Source organism: Hibiscus syriacus, unplaced genomic scaffold (assembly GCF_006381635.1).
Source record: "Hibiscus syriacus cultivar Baekdansim isolate YM2019G1 unplaced genomic scaffold, ASM638163v2 tig00111834_pilon, whole genome shotgun sequence".
NCBI classification, from domain to species: domain Eukaryota; kingdom Viridiplantae; phylum Streptophyta; class Magnoliopsida; order Malvales; family Malvaceae; genus Hibiscus; species Hibiscus syriacus.
The window spans coordinates 1,507,780-1,534,116 of record NW_024063192.1 but is presented as its reverse complement, the minus strand read 5'-3'; the positions used below and the strand labels follow the sequence as shown (position 1 = coordinate 1,534,116).

Genomic DNA, 26,337 nt, shown 5'->3' with positions numbered 1-26,337 from the left:
TCAGTGATTGGATTATAATCTAAATCATAAATTATTTTGAGTTAAATATTATTCAATTTAATTTCAAACATGCAAAGAGTATAAGGAGTGAAAGCATAATTACACCCAAAAGGTTAAACTATAATTACTATGCTCATAATTCCGCAGGTTACTCGTTGCCTCATACACGGCTTTGTTTGCTTCAAAAAGGCTCAATTTCAAAATCTCGTTAAAATTAAATATGGAGTTTTTTCTGGAAAAAAAAGAGATCTTTCACATGCTACAACAAGCAAGCTATGCCTTTTTCCTGGCCTAATTCTCAAGCACTACCCAGCTACTTCTTCTTGGATTTGGATGCTGATCGGGTGTAAGCAGTTCCCTGAAAGCCGAAACACGAAATCATCAGGCATTCGTTTTTAGACCTAACGGACAAACATCGAATAAACATAGGGTTCAAAGGACTGAAAATGAAAGCAAATTTATCACCGCCAAGGAAATTATGGTAAGTGATAAAGAAGTGTAAGCGATAACCTGAAGCCATTCGTCAAATGAGGCATCTCTACTCGCGGTTCCAACTTCGACCTTTCGAGCCCTCTTAGTTTTCTAGCAAAATAATAAAAACAAACATGCCATTCAAGCTAAAAGAATAGAGATTTTTCTCCATGGATACATGGATGTGCTGTGCTTCGTCTATGGGGAAGTGGATCTTATTTGTAGTTATAGGAATAAATTAATATATCAGCGGTAAGGTGGCACACTTAGAATACCTTGGAGATACGCTGAAATTGACCTTGAATCCATAAACCGAGGAGAACAAGAAGAGCAATCCCAAGGGTAACAAGAAAAACGGACTCCACACTCAGGAAACCACCAGCCTCAACAACTTCAATGGTACCATTATAGAATGTATTTTGGTACGGGTGTTGGTCAATCTCATAGACAATTATACCCACAAGATGGAAAGTTCCAGGCTGCATCAAAGTTCTAAACGTGTAAGCTTAACAGCAATAGCAATCCTTCTCCAATGAATTAAAAACAGAATGGAGGTTATTCCAGTGGGACCTCCAATCAATAGTTCAACCAGTATGCATTTAAATCACACATTTAGGTCGACACAAAACCAGTATACATACTTTTTACAATTACCGAGTGTCGGATTCTCTATAACACATCGAACCGAACAGATCTTTGGTTCCTGATTGAACCAACATAAAGATCCTACATATAGTTCTAGCCTTATAGGGCATAAAACTCTCAGAGTAACCATTTACCTATAAGTACTTGCTAACCGCAAATGTGTAAGGGAAAGTTGCTTGCTTTGAAGGGGGTACAGTTGCATTGTTAAAGGCCTACATTCAAACAGACATTTTCAGTTATTGAATCTACAAGCAAATGTCACAGGCAGTTTCAATCCAACAATGTAGGCTGTGAAACACCAACATAATAAAGTGCATGATCACCTATATAGCAAAAGATTGAAGATCTTTTTCAGATAATGCAACAAACATTTGATAACAAAGTATGAAAGGGAAATAAATTTATATAAAAAAAAAGTCAAAACCAGTGGCACAACATAATAATTGCACAATGACCAATTTGAGCGTGAATGTCTAAACTGTGATTACAAGCTCAGGCTCCAACTAAATAGTAACAGCATTGTAAGGTATACAATAACAGTTAGTGAATTAGGAAAATCTACACTAGTGTCAAACTCTCTGCCATTGTTTTCTTAAACTGAGGAAAAGATCTCTAAATAAGTGTCAAACACTCTGCTCTTGTAATGTAGATATTACAAGAGAACATGCTTGAGTCAATGCCTTTAACATTGTAGACATGGGGTAAAGCAAGCACAAACATGAAAATGATCTAAAAGAACGAATTCAATGGGCACACTATTTTATTTAGGTAATAATAGAAATTAATCAAAATGGAAACTGAACTAACTAATGAACAACAGAAATAGAAAATTTTAACCAGCAAAAACTTGAGAAAACTTATGATTACCAGTGTTGTTAGATTTTGAACAAGCATACGATGATCAAAAGGGAGATGAACACTGGCTGTGACGGCAATAACATTCACAGGTGACTCGCCTGCAATTTAAATAAGTACGCTAAGCATAGTGAGAAGAAAGCCCCACATGGCTGATTAAAAAGAGGAAAGCATTTAAGCATAGACAATGAAAGACAAGAAAAAATGAGTTACCACTTCAACATATATCATCAAATTTCATTATAAAACAAGCCAGTAACATTGTGAAGAGAAAATAATTGGTAATTACCAACATTTTCCATCCCAACAAGCAGTTCAGTGTCTTCTCCGGCCTGAACCACTTCCCAAATACAGAAAAAGGTTAGCCCACTAATAAAAATGCACATCTCTCAAAATCATGCAACAACAAAATCCCACAAGCAGCATGTAGAAGTCGTTACATTTGGCGGTATTCTTTGGGAAAAGACTGACAGTTTCAACTCCCGGAGCTGAGTCAAAATTGCCATTACCAAAATCTTGAACATCGTCGCCAACAACCCCAAGTTCACCTCCTTCGGTAGCTTCTGTAACGTCTGCCTCTGCTTCAGATTGACACCTAACAACTATCACACAAAAGAAAAATCACATCACAACATAATATAAACCAATACAGAGTTACATTCATTTAATTATTAATTTACGGGAAAAAAAGGAAATTAGCATCAAGAAATACCCACTTCATGAATGTTACAGAAATATCAGAGTACTTAACAAGCTCTATTTCCGTTGCCTTTTCTTAGAAAAAAAAGTGGAAAGCTAAATTGAACTTTTAAGAGCCAGTAAAATACCAGTAATACAAATTCTAGGGGAACGATGTATCAACTTCTTTTCAGAAACTAGGAAAAAATAAATTAATGGAAATATCACGACCATACAAATTACAATGCATCTCGATGGAACAGATCAATACAATCGCAGTAAACATGCATGCAGAAAATAATTGAATTGATAAGCATATATAGCTTAATTAATGTTAAAAACTAAAGCGAATAGATCCAGATCTGGAAGATAATTTAAGAACCTTGGAGGATAGGGGAGGCGAGGAGTAGCGCAAAGAAGAAAACCTCGAAGGTTTTGATCGCCATTTTTCGTCAAAGTAGAGGGAAATGGAAATAGTGAAACGATCGGCGTGTGAGTACCAACTCGTACAGATATCGGACTCAAATTACAGTCCCGAACCCGGGATAAAACCAAGCCAAACGTGGGGTCTTTGGTCAATCTCGTGCTTAAATAATGCTAGGTAAATTACGTATTCTCATCACTGAATTTTAATTAAAATTTCTCTTTTGGAAAGAACTCTGTTAAATCTTCCTGAAAAATAAATGTTCAATTTCTTTTGATATTTCTAACATTGAAGATTTTTTTTTTCAAATTCTAACGATGGTAATACAGAAAATGAGAAAAATTATATATTTTGATTTATAAAAATTGTAGATTGAAATTATCCATATAATGTTAAATTAAGTCTAAATTACTCGACTGTATTGTTCAATCACCATGTTATCTTTTGTTTAACACCCCTGACATAGAAAGAGCAATTAAAAAATTTGGGTAAATTACATGTTTGGTATCTAAACTACCAATTTTGATCGCTTTAATATTTAAACTTTCAATTTAATTTTTTTTAAGTTTAAATACTTAAACGAACTAAAATTGATAATTTAAGCACTAAACACGTTAAATTTTTAATAATAGAGTTTTATTACGAAACAAAAATTTAACTTTAGATATGTTTTTAAATTTTTTTTAAAAATTTTGATAATAAAACAGACCAAAATTAATAGTTTAAGTACTAAATATATAGTTTATCCTAAAAAACTTAGTAACCACGGTAAAATAATTTAAAATCGACTATAGAAAAGCAATACAAACAAAATTGAGTGGTGAAATTATCTATGTCAATTATTTGGGTCATTTTCTTTAAAAAAAATCTGCTCCATTAATAAAAATATTTTTTATTTCGGAGTAAATTTGACATGTGCAAAACAGTCAGACCACAACACGTCCTTGTATTATCAAGTTTTATTCTCTAAGATCTAAATCTAATCTACAATTAGAAAAGTTTTCACATATGAGAGGAAGCCTCCATGGAAATAGATAAACAAAAACCATCCGTTTGTAGACGATCTCTAGAATAATTAACTTGTTTAATGCATATGTAGAGGCAGCCTCCTCTTATTCCGCAAGGGTTCGACAGTTGATCAATCTCCATGGATGGTGTATCGCTCCCATTTCCTCGTTGGATCATATATCTGACATACACAGAGAGGAATAACAACTAAACTTAACCTACACTCACAAATCAAAATAATTTTGGCTAAATAGGTTCTGATCTTTGTTGCATCATAAGCAAGCCAAGGGCAATGGGGGATTCGCGGAACCAAATAGAACGAGTACGTACCTCCCATCTTGAAGCAGGGAAGATGTGCTTGTTCTTTTCGTACCAGTGCCTCTCGACTACTTTACCAGCATGAGACTATTAAGAAAATGAAAAATCAATGCAATACGTCATATTACTGACTTCAAAGCTCTTGAAGCAAAGAATAAGTGGGAGGGAGAATACCTCGTCCTTCTCAATTGTAGCATCAGCTATCGTTCGCACGTCTTCATGCACGTCAAAATGAAAAAGCTGTTTGAGAAAAAAAATACAAACATTCATAAGAAAAGGGTGATAATAAATCCTATCAATATTAAGATTTAGGGTGATTTCAAAATCTCAAAATGTTTTGATATTGACTAGCAAAATACTGAACAATGTATTGCAAACTAATATGGAGAGGAAATCATAGAGAGCAACTGTTACCGGTCCACTTTTGCCCCTTGCCTTATTAACTATCAGCTCATAGAAGCTATGTTGCTGAAGATTCACAAGCATGGAAAGAAATGAAATCAAGTTAGCTAACATTCAATAAACATGGTAAAGATTGCAGTAGCTATTAAAAGCCTGGTTTCATGCTCAACTCACATGAGGAATGATTAGATCTTCTTTCACATAAAGCAGATTTTCCACCGAAGTTGTTCGAATCTCCCTAAATTCCGGAGCAAGCTGCTGTTGAACTGCTCGAAGGAATTCTCCTATGGTATCACCCTTGCGGACCTGAACAATGAAAACATAAACCACTAAAATAATGAATCAATGGAAAAAGTAAATTAAGGCATAAGTTAAAAGCATTCGGATGGGTAAATTTTATTAAGGTAGTTTCACTTGCCTGGATCACTCGTCTATGGCCTGCTCCATCCCAGTAGCTGTAAGTAATTTGAAGGGGTTCATCTGAGACACAAAAACATTCTCTCAAGACACCATTTTTCATGCATCAATATCAAAAAGGAAAATGCCAGAACACTTACTCTTAATTTGCTCCTGTTCGAGAATCCATTGTTTCTGCAACCTTTCACGCTCAGCTTGCTCCTCTGCCTCCCTCTGACTGAAAGATTATCCTCGTCCCTAAGCTCAAATGTTAGGTCCATTTCTGCTACAAACATAACTATACATGTACATGCACATGCAACCATGGCAAACCATTAGACACAGAGAGAATGTCACCTGTCAGGAAGAAAGCTAGTTTCCACTGTGGGATCTTTGCCAAATTTTCCACGATTAAACCTCTTTTGTTCTGAACTTTCTACATAAAGACCATGGAAGCTGCTATTATTAGTCAACGTACTAAAGAATCTATAATGAAGCTTAAGTCTCTAGAAACTGAATCAATATAAAAAAACAATATATCAAACAAAAAATGTGACCATATCATCTCAGGTAAAACCATATAATAACAAAGATCGAGATCTTAAAAATCAACTGTATTCACAACAGTGATAAAATATCAAGTAAAACAATATTGAAAAGACTACATAAATAAATCTAGAGGAAACCTTGCATCCTAGTAAAATAATTGAATAATCTATGGTTACTAGAAATTCAATTACCAAAAGGTAGAGACCATAATGCCACCCAGACAACATTCTTAGAAAGAATAACACCAAGAAGTCAATAGCACATCATCTATGAAACTAAGCGGACAGACCAACAACAGCAATCAAAGGACTAAATAGGTATTAAGTGTTTACAAAGGCAATTGGAACAAAACTTTGTGCTTTTATGCTAATCCTCCATGTCCAATAGACCCAACTATCCATACAGACTAAATCTTCTATGATGGGTCCAGTATATAGCCTAGAAAAAGGAAATGGTTGCAATCCTGGACTATGAAAGAAACTAATCACCAGTTTAGGAAGGGAGATAATCCATGAAGACAACTAGCAAAAACAAATGTTTTCACTTCCAATTAGTATCCATCCAAGTTAAAATAACAACAGTCATTATACTGTTGAGATTATCCATGTACTACTCACTACTTTGCCAGAGAAATGTTGAAAACAAAACAAATCTAAATCTCCGTATACCATAAATAAGTTTAAACAGATGAGCACGAGATGACAAATTGCATCGCCAAGCTACAATAGTTGTATATTTGACGCACAAATCAGATAGCGATTTCCATAATCTATCATTATAACATTTTTACGAGTCAAAGAAAACAGATAAATTCTTACTGTTTTCCTCATCTTCCTCTTCACTTCCATTTTCAAAATCATCCGCAAAAGATAGGCGAGAATTCCCCTTAACTTTCCTCTTTTTACGCTTTTGCAATTGAAGTTCTTCCTCCCTATAAGATTACAATGATAAAGTATTACCTAAATAGTAGTATGAGTAATAAATTCCACCAAAAAACATAAAAGATTATAAATGCAGCTTACTCTTGTTGAAGCTTCTGGAGTTTCTCCTTCTCTTCTTCTTCGATTTTGTTTCGGATATTAACTCTCTATCAGAAATATCAATAACAGTTCCAATTAGGCCTTTCTTCAAAAAAATATAGATCAATACACACAAAAAATCATAATTTTTCAACATGTCAATGACACCCTAAATTACCTTCTCCACATATTGCTCTCTGGTAACCAAACCAACAGTTTCCTTCTTAAATGCAGTCTCGAGAATCTGAAAAGGAAAATATAGAATGCACGATTAATAAAACGGAATTAATATATTTCGAATGGAAAAATAAAAGGGGGCAAAATAAAACCCAGGGTTTCAATATTAGGGGGAAAAGAAGAGTGGCGAACCTCGGAAGTACTTGAACCGAATTGGAGGAGACCGGGTTGACCTTTATCGGAGGCGGACTTGGTTTTAAGCTCTTGGAGTTTGCGGCGTTCGGCTTCCCTCTGCTTCTCCAGACGTCGGATCCTCAACGCATCTTGGGCCGTGCCCACGTACCCGTCTCCCATGCCCGACATCTTCCTTTCAGCGCAAAAGAAGGCAGAAGAAGAAGGTTGTACGAACAGACGTTGCGAAAGATGAATGCTATCAGAGATTGAAGCAAAGCAATCAGAATCACGATATTGGTTTTGAAAATATGATTTAAACAATATAACATACGAAATAAAATATTTAAAAAAAACAAAGATAATACTAAACAAAAATTAAAATAATTTAATTTAATTTATAATAAAGACTTTTAATTTAAAAAATAATTTTATAAAAATTTGTTTTTAATCAATTTTTTAATTCTAATTTATTTATTAATATAGATAAAATAAAATTATTTTTTAAGTTTATTTTTATATTCTGGGTAAATTTTGTGTTTAATACCTAAACTATTAGTTTTTGTTTGTTTTAGTACTTAAACTTTTATTTTTTTTCAAAATCATATTTAAAGTTTAATTTTTTGTTTTAGTTTAGTATTCATTATTAAAAACTTTAGTTTTTGTTTCATTTAAGTACCCGTTCAAAGTTTAATGTTAAGCTTTGAAAATATTGAAAGTTGATGCATTAAAATGGACAAATTTTGATAGTTTATGTACTAAGCATGTTATGTCTTTTAATGACGGATATTAAAATGAAATGAAAACTAAACGTAGGTATGATTTAGAAAAAAAATTAAGTGTAAGTACTAAAATTTATAGTTTAGAAACTAAATGCGTAATTTACCCAATATTTTAAAATACTTTAAATAAACTAAACAAAATTAAAATAATTATATTGTAATTTAAACACTTTAATAAGTGTTTATTGGTTGTATAATTAATAAAGTGATGAATGTTTTTATTTAACTCCTTGTCCTAGTTCCTTCTTATTATTCAGAAAAATAATATTAATAAAACAAATGCTTTTGTTGGTGGATAATTTCTGGATGTTAATTTTTTAGATTAAAATTAATCCACTCAGTGAATATTTAAAATTAGATACTATTTTCTTTTTTTCCAAAAATAAATAATTAATTAGAATGGAGGAAATAACCCCAAACTTAATAAAGGATTTTCCTTAATTAAACACAAAAAATATAAAAATCAAATCCCAAAGCGCAAAGATTTCCATTAACGTAATACTAACATTTAATGATTGGCGCATTCCCAATTTTCCCACACTTTCTCTTTCTTTCCCGGGAAAACAAGGCAGCATGAGGGCAGAGAAGAAGCTGATCCAGGCCGTAACAATGTGGGTGAGGCGACAACCGCCCAAGGCGAAGGCTCTCATGGTGCTGGTATCGGGGATTTCGGCGCTCCTTTTTCTCCGATTCATCGTACACGACCACGACAATCTCTTCGTCGCCGCCGAGTCCGTCCACTCCCTCGGAATTTCTGTCCTCATCTTTAAACTCACGAAAGAGAAGACTTGTGCTGGTAATCCCCTCTCCCTTCACACACACACACAAAAAAGGTTAATTTTCATCATTTGATTAGAAAGTTTCAGATTTATTACATGATGCATTGATGTCTCTTCATTATGATTGAAATTCATATGGATACGAATTCCAAAGATCATCTAAATATATGAAAAAATCTAATTATATCCATGTCAGATTAACGTAGATTAAATGTTTATAGTATGGTATCATATCGATTCACAATGAAAAATTTCTTTTCGATGCAAGGGGAAAGGAAGCCCTTTATTGATTGATTGCCTGGCCTGTTTGATGATATTACGAGTTTTGCACTTTGCTATTTCTTATGTTTGATCAAAACGTGCTATTTTTACGGTTTTTCCAATTGCATGTATGACCGGACTGTTTTATACTTCGATTAATGATTGGAATATGCATTATCTGTTTTAATCTTTTTTCATGTGATTAAATCAATTAATGATAGATTGATAGTATATATATATATATAACGATATATCTCTGATAAGCAACTACGATAACGGCTGCAGCAGCGACGACGACGATGCGAGGGATTCGTGAACAACGGAATTCGAAGATATCGAGACTGGATTTCCCTCTAACTGCAGCATGATGCTCCCCAAGATCTCTGTCAATAGTTTCTTGAACTCGTCTTCTTTAACCATCTTCCCATCATTCGCGTTTACCATGTCGAAAGCATCGGCAACGACCTTGTCGATCCGGAGACATTTCAACAGCATTGATTAAAGAGGAATGACATAGGCCTAGAGTTGCATTTTGCAAGTTTGTATTGCATCCTATGATGATCATGTATGTGCCAATACATATGTCGTTGCATTACCTGTTCTACTTCACCGACTGGAGGTAAACCGGCTGATGGACCAACGAAATCGAGCACCGCACGTAAATATTCCTTCGATACTTTACCGTAGCAATCTTTCGGAATGTTGTTCAATGCTATATTAAGTGACTGCAATTGCAGAAAATGAATTGCTTGATAAGTCCAACATACACAGTACATACAGGGGAGACAACAAGAGGATCAACTTATTACCTTGTCTAGTTCAAACTTGTTGGATAGTATTCTTTTAATGCCGCTTCCGTCGAAGGTGTTTTCGCTATGGGCGACGAATACCGGTATCCCTTTGAGATTTTTAGCCACACACTCTGCAACTTTCTTAAATGCTTCGAGGAATGTTTCTTGTGACACAAGTTTCTCGAGATCATTGCCATCCGACCATGATTGCAGAGTCGGTTCTATTATGTTGCTGATAACCTACACCACAAGCAAACACAAGCCAGATTCTTAACATTGCAGATTGAAGGTCAAACTATATATCCATATGGAAAGTAAATTACCCAAGAATCCAAGCAGGGCGGCACGCCGTGATCGACCGAAAGTTTCTCGAAGGCCTTAAGGATGCAATCCCTCAACGATACGGCATCGTCCGGCGCAATCTGTTGAAATATGGACACCATCTCCACTTCATAACTCGGACCATTAGTTAACTTCAACAGGTCTTCACCGTCGATACGGAGGATTACGATAGGGTCTCGCTTCAAACTGGCAGCCATGCCTAGTAAAATATTCGAAAGCAGGGTTTTAAATCGTGGTCGCGGTCACGTTTTCGGTAATTTCGGATTTACCGTGATTGCGGCCGTCGCGGGTAACTCGGACGGTGGTGAAACCGCTATATCGCGGCCGAAATCGCGGTCACGGACCGTTTTTTAAAACCCTGTCCGAAAGAACCTCTTTGAACACCGACTTGCTCACTCTTTCTCGCTTTCCTCGAGTGAATTCATTCAAAACCTGCAAGAAAACATGCCTAAAACTCAGCTTCTACCCCATTGAACCTATCCCAAGAGTGTAATGGAGAGAAAAAATGTTGACAAATATAACATTTTAGAAAACGAAAAACATATTATCGATATGAAATACAAAGAAAATATAAACCTCGGAATAAATATGGTCGGAAGCGGGAGAAGAACCCTGAGCAGGCAAGCCAAGAGCAGCACCAATATCGGCAACGGCAGGCCGTACCTCATTCACAGAAAGCTGACCATCGCTGTCTTTATCGAGCTCATTGAACTTATGATCAACGAAACTGCTAAACAGCTCCTTGTTCTCAACCAACTTCATTATATCCGAACCGTCTAGAATCTCTTCACCTTTCTTCTTTAAAAGGCTTCCTGCTGTTGATGTTCTTGTCGCCATTTATTTCTTTTGCCCTTTTTCTCTTCCTTTTCGGATCAAAAGCCGGTGGTTTTCTTGCGAGTCCCGTGAGTTAAACACGAGTTTGAAGTGACGAGAGAGGTTTTGGCTTTGGCCTTCGAGAATATTTTGGGTGAGTTGAACTTTGATTGTTCTGAGTTGGTGTGGGTGTCTTTGGGTTGCGCCTGTCTTATACGACACGGTGATGAATATAATTGCTCTCTATTTATAACAGTTGATTCCCCCAAAAACAAATAGAAAATAAAAATTGGAGACTATTAACACAATGAGACTGAAAGTCAATAGAGATAATCCTGGGAATGGAGGATGAAGGCTTTTAGAGAGAATTTTATCGAATTTTAACTCGTGTAAAAATATTTATTACAAGTTCTTACTTAAATTTTAGATATAAAGTAATAAAATAATCCTAACTTTTTAAAAATATTGTTAAATTTATCCGTATTAATTTTTTAAAATATTTAATCACTTAATATTTAATTTTGAGTCAAAAAAAATACCTTTCGATATATAAAACTATTAACCAACTGATGTTGATGTTAATGAATTACACACACGTAAAGAAATATGCTAACGTAGATGTCCAAGTCATAGTAATTAATGACGTGGTAATGCCACATTCGATTTTTTTTAAAAAAATAAAAAATTATAAATAAATATATAACAGTTTTTTTTTCATTTCAAAAACCTAACTCCCATGTTTTGAAAATCGGATCGGATCGGATCGGCTAGTTCAACCGAGAATCGTTGTCTAATTCGGTTCAACCGGAAACCGTTGCCTAGTCCGATTCAATCTAAATCAGTTGAACCGCTACTAGTGAACCGGCCAGAACTCGCTGAACCGTTCGAACCGGGCCGGTTGAAAACCTGAAAAAATCGGAAAAACCGAAAAAAAATCAGAAATTTTGTTTTTTTAAAAATTAAACCAAACGTCGTTTGTTAAACGAGCCAAGTTGAACTTGAGTATTGCTGAGCTCGACTCGAACTTAAAAACGACTCAAACTCACAAGCTAAAAATTATCAAGTTCAACTCAAACTCGAAATATAATATTGAAACTTGAACTCAAAAAGGCTTGAACTCAAAAAAAATTTAGAAACTCGATTGAAGCCTAAAATTCGAGCTTGATTGAAGTGAAAGAATAGTTCACTAAATGCTCACCAAAAGGCTCCATGATTTTAAATGTCAAATTACCTCTATTATTTATAGAAGTTAGTTGTAATGCTCTTCTATGTTTCTTAGCAATGTGTGATTGTTTTGTTATCATATTTTTACTCTTTATACTTTTGGGATTGTTTTGTTATCTATTTTTTAATTATAGTTATATAATTATATTTATTATTTAATATGTTTTACCGTAAATATTATGTTGTAGTTAATTTAAATCATTTTGTTTCACTTGATTTTATGGTTTTTAACTTATATATGTTATGACTTGCTTTGAATATGAATTGTGATATAAAAAATTATTTTTTATTAAATATTTTTTATATTTTTATTTAATTTTTTAAATAATTATGACGTTGTTCGGTTCTTCTGACCGATCAGACTGATTCAACCAATAAATCGATAACATAACCGATTCGTTAACCGATGCGATTCTTAAAACCATGCCCAACTCTAAAAGAAAGCTTCTTTATCTGACTCTCAAATTCGACTACTTCTCAGTTGCCAACAGACCACCAAGCTCCCAAACGAGGCGCCGATTCACAAATCCGGCCACCAGCCACGGAGGCCTGAAAGACCAAAAGCCAACCTAAACTAACCTAAATCCTTAGATATATCTACCTAAACCCAAATCGGAGACCAAAACCTATGAACAAAACCTTTAAAACCCCCTATATAGCTTCTGACGCTTCCGTTCTACTCCGGCCACCATGAGTTACTCTGATAGTCTCTCCTAAAACCTTTCTCCGCTCCCTATAATCCTAGATCGATCCCCTAAAAACACATGCAAACCCCGATTCGTGTCTTAGAGTTATCAGATTCTCCTAATGCTCTCCCCGACGATAGAGGCCAAAGGTAAAACGAGCCTCTCTTTCTGCTTCGAAAATGAAAAATGGAACCTTTGATGCCTGTTTTGTAATGTTTGGTTTCGAAATCTTGCTTGGTTCTGGAATGAATAAAAAAACGGAAATTCCTTGGTGCTTCTCGTGTTATCGAATAAAGTAATCTGTGGTTGGAATTAGCGGATTTGAGGAATCTAGTTCCGTTTTTCTGGTTAGTTGTTGAGGTTCTTTTGATTACTAAACAGAGGTGTATTGCTTTAAAGGTTGCTGGATTTTACATGTTATGGTACGGAGCTTAAAGGTGTTGGGTGGTTTTATCCTAAAGTTCAATTTAGTCTAAAAATCAAACCTGATATTTTAAGTAAAATTCATACTCGACTCGATTCGATATATATAATTGCTATTATTTTAGATAAAATAGGATGTAATTGAAAAAATATATAAAGAGTATTATTATAACAATTATCGTTAAATATATAAAGATCAATTATATTATTATTATTTTTGGGTTGTGTTGGGTCAAGTAGAAAAAATTTTAACACTAAATTCGATCCGGTCTAACCTAATTCTTAAAAAAAAACTCGATCAAACTTAAACTCAAAATTTCAATAACAAAGTCGGATAAAAAATCTATCGTGTTCGGATCGAATATACATCTCTAATCCCATCCTTGAACGAGATTATATATCTTATCTATCAACCTATTTGGTCAAAATATAATTTTGATATTTTATTGTACTCAAATTTAAGAATTTATCTATATATTTAATTTTTCATGATATAATTTTCAATTTTTATAATATCAGTAGTCAGTTTAAATGATTAACATCATTAACTACTATTGTAAAATATTGACATATACAAATATATTTTATAAAAAACACCTCACCTAATGAAGACACAAATATATATGTACATGATAAATTGGACTAAGTGATGATATTATAAAATATTGGAATTAAATTATGTAAAATTATAAGGATTAAATGCCTAACGTGAACATAGTTCAAGGACCAAAGTCAAATTTGACATTTTCTTTTATCGTACAAAGAAAGTCGCATCCTATTAACCTAAGAACAAACCCTTACCATCTTGGTTTTCAATGTTTGCCAACTCTAGTTGAAATCAATACATATCTAAAAATTTAAAATTATCATATATTTTACATATTTTTATATATTTTTTTTATTAAAAATTTATTTTTCATCCTTTAAAATCTTATAAATTCAAGTCGTTCCTCTAAATTTTTAAAAATTGATCTCTTAGTATAAAATTATACATTCATCCCTATGATGGTTTTTGAGAAGACATTTATGGTTATTGAGAAGAAACAAACCTCAATTTGCTCACCTTGAGCTCTGACAAGTTTCGATCTATTTGTGTTTCACGTTTTATGAGATATGACCGAAGAAAAGAGTTGTAGATAGAAATGGACCGAAGGAATTTGATGGAGACAATAATTTTTCTTTGAAAATTTTAAATTATTGTATAATTTAGATATTTTTTTGTTGATTAAAGTTTTATAAATTAATCTCTTAATATTTTATAAAATTTTCACAAAAATCTACATTTACATATCTTACATTTTACAAAGGAACAAAAATAATCTAATCAACGAAAAATATAAAATCTGCAAGCTAAACAAAGCAACCATGGCTTCATATCTCAGCTGCAGACATGCAACCGAGAAGTGAGATGGATAAAGACATGTTGGTCGCACGGAATCGTAAGACCGCCCATCGGGTGATCGAATCCGAACTCCTCCTCGACCCAATGGAGCAAATCAAGAAAGGAAGGATGGCTCAAGTACGAAATCGGAACGACGAACCTCGTCATGTGGATTTTTCCAACAAAAACCGCAATGTGGCCTTTCGGCACATCCGTCTGGTGCTTTGACTGCAACTTGAGAGCTTGCTTGGCATGAAGGATCACCGAAGGTAGATGGATACCCATTTTTGAACCCGAACCGAATTAAGAAGAAAAATTGTATTAATTTTTGGAGGTTGATGAAAGTGGGCTGTAGTTGGAAGGCTTATTTATAGGCAGTTGAAGGATTCACATGGGGATTGCCCAATGTTGCAGCATATTCATGTGACCAAGTGTTCTGAAAGAAAATATAAAACAATGTTCATGTGAGTCCCCCCATTGCTATCTCTATAATCTCATCAAATACGTCATGTAAGGTTGCCTAACATTTAGGGACCGAACAGGACGGAACGAGTTTCTTCATCCTAATTCGATGCACATAGAGACTCATCGACCACCATCCATTTGAATGAGCTTTTCTCTCATATTAAGTCTCCCTAAGATGGCCAACCAGACAATAAAAGTATGCTTTGGCACATGAAGCGGAAATCAAACCATCTTATGTAAGGAACCCTGTCCTTGTTGACCCTAATCTCTAACCACAATCCACGAGCGTTCATAGCATTCAGATTCGCAAGGGCAATTAAAAGAGGATGAGCCTCATCACGCATAGCAAGAAACTTTCTCGAACACCAACTCATAGACCCCTTGGGATCCACACACCAAAAATCCCTATCCTTCAAACATATACATGCATCCAATCAACCCATAAAGAGCCTTCATTTGTATGGATCTCCTTTATCAACAGAAAATGACAAATCTTGTTCCAACAGTCCAACTCCCTCAAATAAAGGCCTTCTTCATACTTAATGGTGCAGAAAAAATGCTAACCAACCTTAGCTTTAGTGGTAAGGGTATCCGAGCCCTTCTAGAAAACTGATCAATTCTTTTCATCTCAACTTTAAGGACGATAGATTGGATGCACCAGTAGTTGGTGATGCTGAACAAAACCGAACGAATCAGCTCCAAGTTACTAGCATAACTCAAGTTCATATTTAGCCCAATGGCCAAACTTCTTATTAACCTTAGCCAACAAACTATACCAACCCTTTCGGCTAATGTTCTAATAACCAAAGGCACCTCAAGTATCTAACGGGGAGAGTACCAAGCTTGAAGCCCAAGGACTCTCTTATAACATCCAAGTCCACCGAAAAGGTCCCAGAGACAAAGAGCTGACTTTTTTCTGCATTCAGGCGCAACCCAGACATATCTTAAAAGTTATCTAAGATACACTGGATACCAATAATGAATTCAATGGATCCCTTGAAGAAGGTGAAGAGGTCATCAACAAAGCAAAGATGTGTGAAATTAACCTTCTTACACTTCAGATGAAACTGAAAAACACCATTAGTAGAAACAATATCCACCACCTTTGATAAGACATCATTATCATAATAAACAAAAGGGGAGAAAGGATGTCACCTTGCTTAATCCCTCTTTCTCCATGAAAATAATCCATAAGACTCTCATTAAACGCAATAGAAAAGCGAACGATGATCAAGCAAACTCAGATGCATCTCTTAAATTTCTCGGGCAATCTCATAGCCTCCAACACAACCAAAATAAACTCAGTTCAAGCTGTCAAAAGCCTTCTGCAAATCTACCATTAAAGCACACCATGGAGATAAACACCTACGAGCATAACCTTTAACAATCTCTTGGCCCAGTGGTTGAGTTTCTTATTTCTCGATCAAAAATACTCCGAGTTAGAATCCCATAGGTTCTTTTTATTAGAGGATGACACGTGTCACATTCTGATTGATAATAAATAAATATATTAAAATATATTTTTAATCCTCCAATCGGACGGTGATACATAACTTGATCTGATTTGAGGGATAAACTTATTTTAATTTATTAGAATTAAAACCAAATTGATAACATATATACATAATAATGACCAAGTGTGTAATTATACCAATTTTATTTACTATCACGTCAACATTCCCGTCAAATGTTAACAGCAGATGGCTTGATTGAATGTACTTAAATAATTGAGACATATTATTGATAAAATTTAAAAAATAGTGGTCAAAGTGAAAAAGAACAATAGTTAGGTGGTGAATAGTATATTAACTAATTTAATTTTTTAAGTAAGATATCTTATCCACCAACAAAAAAACAGTGAAATAACTCTACTGCCACGATCGGAGAAAATTTCGAATCGGGATTATACGAAAGTTTCACAGACGAAAGTGAGCAGAGGCAACACCAACAAACTAATCTCAAGGAACTTCGTTAATAACTTTTATGGTTACAATATTTTTCTCTGCTTATGCTTTCTGTGTATAAGTGTTTAGAAAGTGAAAGTTTCTACCGTTACAAGTGTTATCACTTCATGTGTTCGAGCCATAATTGCCGTCAATTTTATCCATTTATAGTAATTTTGAATTTTAAAGAAATAAAAAATATATTTATAAAAAACCATAATTTTTCTTACATTACAAAAAAACCCTAAATCCCTAACCCGTAGACGTCGCCTTTTTCGGTCACGATCACCACCGTTGACGTAGTTTTGCCATCTTCTTAGTTATAGCCACCATAATTATCGTGATTAGCCGTCGGGATCACGTGAGGTAATAATTTTCAACCTAAGATTCGACTCAACTCGATCCGACATATATATATAATTACTATTTTTATTAGATAAAATAGGATGTAATTGAAAAAAATATAGAGAGAGGATTATTATAACAATTATCGTTAAATAGGTTGTGTTGGGTCAAGTAGAAAAAAATTTAACTCTAAATTCAACCCGGTTTAACCTAATTATTAAAAAAAAGAACTTAATCAAACTTAAACTCAAAATTTCAATAACAAAGTCGGATAAAATATCTATCGTTTTCGGATCGAATATACATCTCTAATCCCATCCTTGAACGAGATCATATATCTTAACTATCAACCTACTTGGTCAAAATATAATTTTGATATTTTATTGTACTCAAATTTAAGAATTTATCTATATATTTAATTTTTCATAATTTAATTTTCAATTTTTATAGTATCAGTAGTCAGTTTAAATGATTAACATCATTAACTACTATTGTAAAATATTGACATATACAAATATATTTTATAAAAAAACACCTCACCTAATGAAGACACAAAAATATATATGTACATGATAAATTGGACTGAGTGATGATATTAAAAAATATTGGAATTAAATTATGTAAAATTATAAGGACTAAATGCCTAACGTGAACATAGTTCAAGGACCAAAGACAAATTTGACATTTTCTTTTATCTTACAAAGAAAGTCACAGCCTATTAGCCTAAGAACAAACCCTTACAATCTTGGTTTTCGATGTTTGTCGACTCTGGTTGAAATCAATACATACCTAAAAATTCAAAATTATCATATATTTTATATGTTTTTATATATTTTTATTAAAAAATTATTTTCACCCTTTCAAATCTTATAAATTTAAGTTTGTCCCCTAAAATTTTAAAAATTTAAGTTAATCTTCTAATATAAAATTATGCATCCATCTCTGTGATCAAAACAAGACACTGATGGTTCTTGAGAAGAAACCAAACCTCACTTTGCTCACCTTGAGCTCCGACAAGTTTTGGTCTATTTTATGGCCGGAGAACAGAGTTGTAGATAGAGATGGATCGAAGGGGTTTGATAGAAACAGTAATTTTTCTTTGAAAATTTTAAATTATTATATAATTTAGATATTTTTGTTAACTAAAGTTTTATAAATTAATCTCTTAATATTTTATAAAATTTTCACAAAAATCTACATTTACATATCTTACATTCTACAAAGGAACAAAAATAATCTAATCAACGGAAAATATAAATCTGCAGGCTAAACAAAGCAACCATGCAACTGAGAAGTGAGATGGATGAAGACACGTTGGTCGCACGGAATCGTAAGACCGCCCATCGGGTGATCGAATCCGAACTCCTCCTCGACCCAATGGAGCAAATCAAGAAAGGAAGGATGGCTCAAGTACGAAATCGGAACGACAAACCTCGTCATGTGGATTTTTCCGACAAAAACCGCAATGTGGCCTTTCGGCACATCCGTCTGCTGCCTTGACTGCAACTTGAGAGCTTGCTTGGCATGAAGGATCACCGAAGGTAGATGGATACCCATTTTTGAACCCGAACCGAATTAAGAAGAAAAATTGTATTAAATTTTGGAGGTTGATGAAAGTGGGCTGTAGTTGGAAGGCTTATTTATAGGCAGTTGAAGGATTCACATGGGGATTGCCCGATGTTGCAGCATATTCATGTGACCAAGTGTTTTGAAAGAAACAATGTTCATGTGAGTCCCCCCATTGCTATCTCCATAATCTCATCAAATACGTCATGCAAGGTTGCCTAACATTTACGTCATGAGAGTTGAATATGGAAATGGCTAACTCTAAGACTCAACCGAAAAAACCAATTTTGAATAGCAATCCCATGCCCTTGTGAACTGTTCTTATAACCAATGTACTACAGTACTAATACGATTGCTGTACTAATAAGATTGCTGTGTACTAATACGATTGCTTTGAACTCAAAATCACACATTGTTAAGGCTATGAAAATTCTCCGAGCATCATCTCCTATGGAAACTATTTGCTTTACGAGAATTTTAATGCTAAGGCTAGTTTAAAACAGAGTCTTTCGTCTTCGGAGAACACGTCTCGGTGCCCAAAGGTCACTTGCTGTTTATGTTGGAGAAGCTGAGAAGAAGAGAATTGTTGTACCAATTTCATTCATCAACCATCCTTCCTTCCAGGTTTTATTGAGTTGAGGCGAAGAAGAGTACGGATTTGATCATCCTATGGGTGCTTTGACGATCCCTTGCACCGAAGAAGCTTTCGTCGATCTCATTGGCAGTCTGCAAAGCTAGTGAGAGTTGATATCAAAATGGCTAACACCTCAACTGACATATACACAGTTTTACATAGGAATTAGCAAGTGCAAATGGGTGGATTGCTTTCTGCAATCTCGTTCGATTGTGTACTTATTATTCTCTGTAACCATTGTGTTAAATGAAAATTTCTCTTATGGTCTGTGAATTATATATCATCAAACACATTAAATATGAATAAATATTTAATCAATCTGGCAACACTTTAAGTTTTTTTTGCAAGAACAGTATCCATTTGCTCTTGGATGGAACTTAAATGATTACTTATAAAGAAAATATCGAGTTCCAAACGATTTTATTTGTACACAGTCAACATTAGAAACAAGGTTGATGAGAACAATTGAGAAAACTTTGTCATTTCATATATTGGTTACAAAAAAGAATACTATTTAAGTTCACAAGGGAAGGGATTGCAAAAGCAATCCACCATTTGCACTTGTTAATTCCTAAACAAAATTGGTAACTGTCAGTTGAGGTTGAGTGTTAAACATTTTCATATCCATAGCTCTCATGAGATTTGTTGACGTCCAATATCAACGAAAGCTTCTTCTGTGCAAGGGATCGTTAGAGCACCCATAGGGTGATCAAATCCGTACTCTTCTTCGGTTTGACTCAACATATATTGGAAGGATGGTTGAGGAATGAAAGCGGCACAACAAATCTCTTCTTTTCAGCTTCTCCAACATAAACAGCAAAGTGGCCTTTCGGCCCGATACCATGGTCTCCGAAGATGAAAGATTCCGTTTTAGACTAGCCTTAGCATTAACAATTCTCGGCAACCAAAACCCATGGTTTTACAAGTTGAACTAGAAGGAAGAGAAGGTATTTTCAGATTTTAGACTTTTGGAACAGATTGGCTAACCCATAAATGGGTGTATTTATAGAGATACCAATATCTTTATGGTTTATAGCAATCATGTTGATTGAGTGGCCAAGAGAGCCCCTAAGGAAGATCTTTAAAGACATTGGCTATTAGGCATCACATGACCTTGTCTTCCAATGATGATGTAGCTTTAGACAAATTAGACCCATAGCGTTCTTGTGGCAATCTACAATGCCTTAAAATTCAATGAAACCAACAATGATGATCCATTTGCAACGAATATGATATCATTCAGTCATGTCCCGTTAGTGTGATAATGAGTTTTGCCCGGCAGATCACATGGATAAAACATTTTGATGCAAATAAGTAAAATGAGATTGGATACTGATCGTTTGAGTTGACTTGCTACCCTACATATGTTTGCTGCAGATTAGGCTTGAAGGCCAGAGCTGTTAGTTGATCCATATGATCTGCTAGGCAAAGTTATTATCAACACTAACAGGACATGATTCAATGATATCGGATTCATTGTGAATGGATCATTATTGTTGGTTTCACTGAATGTAAGGCATTGTTGATTGCCACAAGAACACAATGGTGGGGCTAATTTGTCAAAAACTAATTATCATTTGGAAGACAAGGCCATGTGATGTTTAATACCAAATGTCTTTAAAGATCTTCCTTAGGGGCTCTCTCTTGGCCTCTCAATCAACATGATTGCTATAAATGATAAGGCGATTGATCGCTCTATAAATACACTATGTATGATGGGCAGCCAACCTGTGCCAAAAGTTCTAAAAAACATATCTTTCTTCCGTCTAGTTCTACTTGTAAACCATGGGTTTTCGGTTGCCGAGAATATTAATGCTAAGGCTAGTCTAAAACAGAGTCTTTCATCTTCAGAGACCACGTTATCGGTGTCGAAAGGCCACTTTGCTGTTTATGTTGGAGAAGCTGAAAAGAAGAGATTTGTTGTGCCGATTTCATTCCTCAACCATCCTTCCTTCCAATATTTGTTGAGTCGAGCCGAAGAGAGTACGGATTTGATCACCCATGGGTGCTCTAACGATCCCTTGCTCCGAAGAAGCTTTCGTTGATCTGATTGGATGTCATCGAAGCTCATGAGAGCTACGAATATGGAAATGTCTAACATCAACCTCAATTGACAGATACCAATTTTGTTTGGGAATTAACAAGTGCAAATGGTGGATTGCTTTTTGCAATCCCATTCCCTTGTGAACTATTCTTTGTAACAAATATATTAAATGACGATTTTTCTTGGTTCTTCTCATCAATTCTTGTTTATAACGGTAGCTGTGTACTAATACAATTGTTTTGAACTCAAAATCACTTATTGTTAATGCTAAGGAAATTCTTCTAGCATCATCTCCTATGGCAACTGACGTTCCCAAGGGATACTCAAAGTTTACATGGGAGAAAACCACAAGAGATTTGTTTATACCAGTATCGTACTTGAACAACCTCATTTCAAGAGTTACAAAGTCTATATGAAGAAGAGTACGAATACGATCATCCGACGGACCGTCTGAGAATTCGAAGGCGTTTTACTTGATCCTACTTCTCGCTTGAACAGGATTGACATTTGATCAATGAATGCAGTATTCATTTTGTAAAGTGAACTATTGCTTCCGTGTACAACTTTTTTCCACCTCGTCTTTTTGCCTTGGGAGTAGGTGAACAAGTATCCTAAATCCTAAGTGGGAAAATAGAGGCGGATTTGTTGTGATTGCAACTACTTAATTCTTTGAAAATCACAATCCAATCTCATATATCTTCTTGAAATTTCTTGTTCCTCGCACCATGATAAACCCTGTCCTATCCTACGTGAATTACTCCAACAAATGTACAATCTCAATCACTGCTTATTTCTTGTGTTTAAGTTGTCGATACCTGCCTGTGACATTCATTCACTCATTTGTCTTGAGCCTAGGTAATTCATTTACAGTTAAATTGAAGATGAAATTAGCAAGAAGAATGAGACCACAGGAAGTTATGAAAAGAAATAAATTCCATTTGAATGATGTGTTTACAGTCATTTTCCATACTGGTTAATATAAGTTACAGTAATCACCATCTTTGATTTTCCTCCTAGAGAGACTTGTATGTATCTGCTCCCAAGGCAAAAAGTTTACATAGTTTTCGATGTTGCTTTACAAAATTGTTTTTTCTGATTTGTGTTAATTCTCTCACAATCAATTCAAGCGAGAGGTAACATCGAGAAAGGTGTCTTCGTTGCAGGGAATTGTGAGACCACCAGTAGGGTGAGTATATCCGAATTCTTCTTCTGACATGCCTAGCAAATCTTGAAACAAAGTTTGGTTCAAGAACGACACTGGTATCACAAATCTCTCTTGTTCTCACCAACATAAACTGCAAAGTAGCCCTGGGAACTTTCTTGGAGCTCATGATACGAGGCATGCGAATAGCCATTTTATTGTTTTCGATGGATGTATATAGGGGAGGACGGGGAGTATCTCAGAGAATTCAGAAAGAAAAGGTAAAGGATCTTAAGTACTTGAGAATGTGAAGGTAGGTGTTGCCAACGAACTTATTCATACTTGTATATATAGATGTAAGGGTCACAAGGAATTGTGGAATGAGTGGTGAAGGGGCAATTTATGGGGTCTGATCAGTAATGACAAGGCATAGTTTCATGAGCACATGGTTTGTCTTTCAATTTATTATCAAGATTCCAAGACTAAGACTTGAAAGACTAGTTTGCCTATCCTTTCGGGCCAAATAAACTGACTAAGGACCCACTAAAATATGGATGATTCGATCCTTAAAAAGCTTCTTCGTAGTTTGAGAGCTGTACTACTTTCCATTATTGTTAGAGGCGAGACATACAATGAAAAAACATGTAACATGGGTGACCTTGACATCCTATTGCAGACTGTCTTCACTAAAAAATGGAATAAAAAGTGAAAATTTTATTTTAAAAGTTGATTGTATTAGGTAGTTAATCTTCTAAGACAAACCCTTGTGAAGAGAACATAAGTGTGTCCTACAGGCTGCAACTAGTCCTTACTGGAGCCCAATTGGTTGCCTTTTATCCAGGTTGTTGTCTGTCCTGTGCTGCAATCAAATTGTTAAAGAGCGGAGAAACACAATAATAAGCCTTACAAAGTTACACTTCACTAAATTTATGGTATGTGTTGCTATACATATGGATAACATTACAGATGAACTTGTTTTCAGTCCAAATTTCTGATGGCATGTTTGCTGAGTTCTTTCCATGTATTGACTATTCATTTATTAAATACAAAGACTAATTCCGAACTGAGAAAAAAAAACTTACTTATAAAGTATATATTGGATAGTGGGAATCACAGGAGGAAATGGTAAATCCTACTCATTTACAGTTAGCTTGTAATATGAAGTAATTTTGGAACGAGGTGATTCATTTTCAGTTAAAGATGGGGAAAAAGTGTAGGCAAACTATTCTTTCAAGTCTTAGCCATGGAAAACACCACCATGTGATCCCAGAAATTGCCCCTTCACCATTCATTCCATATCCCCACTTAATAATGGATGAACATGATTTCCATTCTAGCCTATACATCTATATATATAAGCAAGAATAAGCTCATTGGCAACATCTACCTTCACATTGTCAAGTTCTTCTTTACCTTTGAATTGCACTTCTCTACGATCTTCCGTGTCTAACCTTTTATACATCCATCCAAACAACAATGGCTATCTGCCTGCCTTGTATTATGAGCTCTAAAAAAGTTCCCAAGGGTCACTTTACAGTTTATGTCGGAGAAAGCCAGAAGAGGTTTGTGCTACCAGTGTCTTGAACCAGCCCTTGTTTCAAGATTTGCTAGGCATGTCGGAGGAAGAGTTCGGATATAGTCATCCTACTGGCGGTGTCACAATTCCCTGCAACGAAGACCTCTTTGTCGATGTTACGTCTCATTTGAATTGATTGTGAGAGAATTAACACAAATCAGCATATACAATTTTGTAAAGCAAACATCTAACACAATGTAAACACTTTTCTCCCATCCTTTTTTCCCTTGGGGAGAAGATATAAGTCTAACCAAGTGGAAAATTAGATATGGTGTTTACTGTAACTTTTATTAATCAGCAAGGAAAAATGACATTTAGAAGCACATCATTATTTCTGAATTTCCTGTCTTTAATTTAACTGTGAATGATCTACCATGTTCCAAAATTACTTTATTCTGCAGACTTAAGTTATTTGGACTCTTCATTTTCTTTCGAATACTTGTATCCGTAACATAATTAAACATAAGAATAAATTAGTATGATCATAAAAATATATGGAAAAAAAACTTAGAAAAATTTGAGCACTCGTGTGCAATGTTCAAGCTCAATTCTGGGTAACTTAGAGACAACTCTTTCACTTAATTTAGGTTATTAAAATATCAGTTTCATTCATAACTTTGAAAGTAATATTCTTAATGCATACTTGACAAAGAATTGAGATTTGAGACAGTAAAGGCTAGTTCTGATTCACTCTTGGCTTTACCAGCTGCTTGTTATGGTTCAATGATTGAAATGAATAAAGGGAACATTGGAAGAAAATCAACAACTTCGAATAATTTAGCATGTAGTATGATGTAATTTTATAAAAAAGTAGATCGTTTACAGCTAACGATGGAATGAACATGAACAAAACCAAAATCTGAATATAAATTTCAAATGACTGATGTTCTTCAACTGTGATTATCCTCACTTATTGATAAAGTTACAGTAACAACCATCTCTAGTTTTCCACTTAGGGAGACTTATTTCTGCTCCCCAAGGTAAAAAGGATGGAAAAAGGTGTTCACATAGTATTAGATTTTGCTTTACAAAATTGTATGGGCTGGTTTGTGTTAATTCTCTCACAATCAATTCAAGCGAGAGGTAACATCGAGAAAGATGTCTTCCTTGCAGGGAATCGTGAGACCACCAGTAGGATGAGTATAGCCGAATTCTTCTTCTGACAGGCCAAGCAAATCTTGAAACAAAGGCTGGTTCAAGAACGATACTAGTATCACAAACCTCTTATGGCTTTCTCCCACATACACCGCAAAGTAACCCTTGGGAACTTTCTTAGAGCTAGCAATACGTGGTAGGCGAATAGCCATGGTTGATTTTGATAGATGTATGCTTCTAAAAGAGAAGAAGTGGAAGATCTCAGAGAGATTGGAAAGCAAAGGTAAGGACTTTTTGTACTTAAGAATGTGAAGATAAGTGTTGCCAATGAACGTACTCTTACTCGTATATATAGATGCATATCTACTATTAATGGGGGATGTGGAATGAGCGGTGAAGGAACAAGCGGGGTCCAAGCAGTAATGAGAAAGAGATGGATTCATGAGGGAATCACATGGTGTGTCTTTCAAAAGATTATCAAGAATTCCATGGTGAAGACTTGAAACTATAATTGCCTACTCCGTTCCGCAGTAGAATCGATTTTACAGGCAGCCTTAGAGACATATAGTCTGTTATAAATGACAGGAAACATGTAACATGGACGGCCTTGATCTATTATCTACATGCTGACTTCTCTAAAAACATGTAAATTGATGATCCTTTTATTTCTTTATATTAATCATTAACAGCAGTTGAACAGTAACAAGCAGATGGGAAAGACAGAGTCACTTGTAAATCAAAATTTATAACATGTTCCAGTCCAAAATCACAGTCATGTGTTCCTTCAATGAGTAACTTGTAAGACAAACCCTTGTGAAGAGTGCCTGAAGTGTCCTACATGCTTCAACTAGTCCTCATTAGAACCGAACTGGTTCGTTTTTATCCCGGTTTTTATAATGGTGGAGAAAGACTATATTAAGCCTTACTGCTCAC

The 26,337-nt window shown here is 34.9% G+C and overlaps 2 protein-coding genes, 2 long non-coding RNA genes and 1 pseudogene across 4 annotated transcripts; 1 reads left to right on the top strand and 4 right to left on the bottom strand.

Moving 5' to 3' along the window:
- Positions 1 to 284: 284 nt before the first annotated feature.
- Positions 285 to 3,146, bottom strand: LOC120171400 (annotated as a pseudogene).
- Positions 3,147 to 4,156: 1,010 nt separating this feature from the next.
- On the bottom strand, positions 4,157 to 7,386 carry LOC120171431 (protein XAP5 CIRCADIAN TIMEKEEPER). The gene is made up of 12 exons (XM_039179137.1): positions 7,135 to 7,386; positions 6,944 to 7,009; positions 6,769 to 6,833; positions 6,565 to 6,677; positions 5,555 to 5,633; positions 5,359 to 5,435; positions 5,220 to 5,281; positions 4,976 to 5,107; positions 4,814 to 4,867; positions 4,574 to 4,639; positions 4,412 to 4,486; positions 4,157 to 4,262 (listed from the first exon to the last, which is right to left on the bottom strand). The coding sequence occupies exons 1-12, from the start codon at positions 7,303 to 7,305 to the stop codon at positions 4,212 to 4,214; spliced, it is 1,011 nt and encodes a 336-aa protein (XP_039035068.1). The 5' UTR covers positions 7,306 to 7,386; the 3' UTR covers positions 4,157 to 4,211.
- Positions 7,387 to 9,202: 1,816 nt separating this feature from the next.
- Positions 9,203 to 12,797, bottom strand: LOC120171573. The gene is given in 9 exon segments (XM_039179249.1): positions 9,203 to 9,409; positions 9,532 to 9,660; positions 9,745 to 9,966; positions 10,050 to 10,267; positions 10,413 to 10,500; positions 10,645 to 10,862; positions 10,865 to 10,931; positions 12,591 to 12,654; positions 12,754 to 12,797. Coding segments are annotated over 9 exon segments (1,257 nt in total).
- Positions 12,798 to 13,427: 630 nt separating this feature from the next.
- Positions 13,428 to 22,797, top strand: LOC120171666. Its single transcript, XR_005520889.1, has 3 exons — positions 13,428 to 13,440; positions 16,839 to 16,845; positions 22,654 to 22,797. It is a non-coding gene; the product is annotated as an uncharacterized LOC120171666 (long non-coding RNA).
- LOC120171664 lies at positions 22,508 to 25,362 on the bottom strand. The gene is made up of 2 exons (XR_005520888.1): positions 25,262 to 25,362; positions 22,508 to 22,605 (listed from the first exon to the last, which is right to left on the bottom strand). It is a non-coding gene; the product is annotated as an uncharacterized LOC120171664 (long non-coding RNA).
- Positions 25,363 to 26,337: the final 975 nt, after the last annotated feature.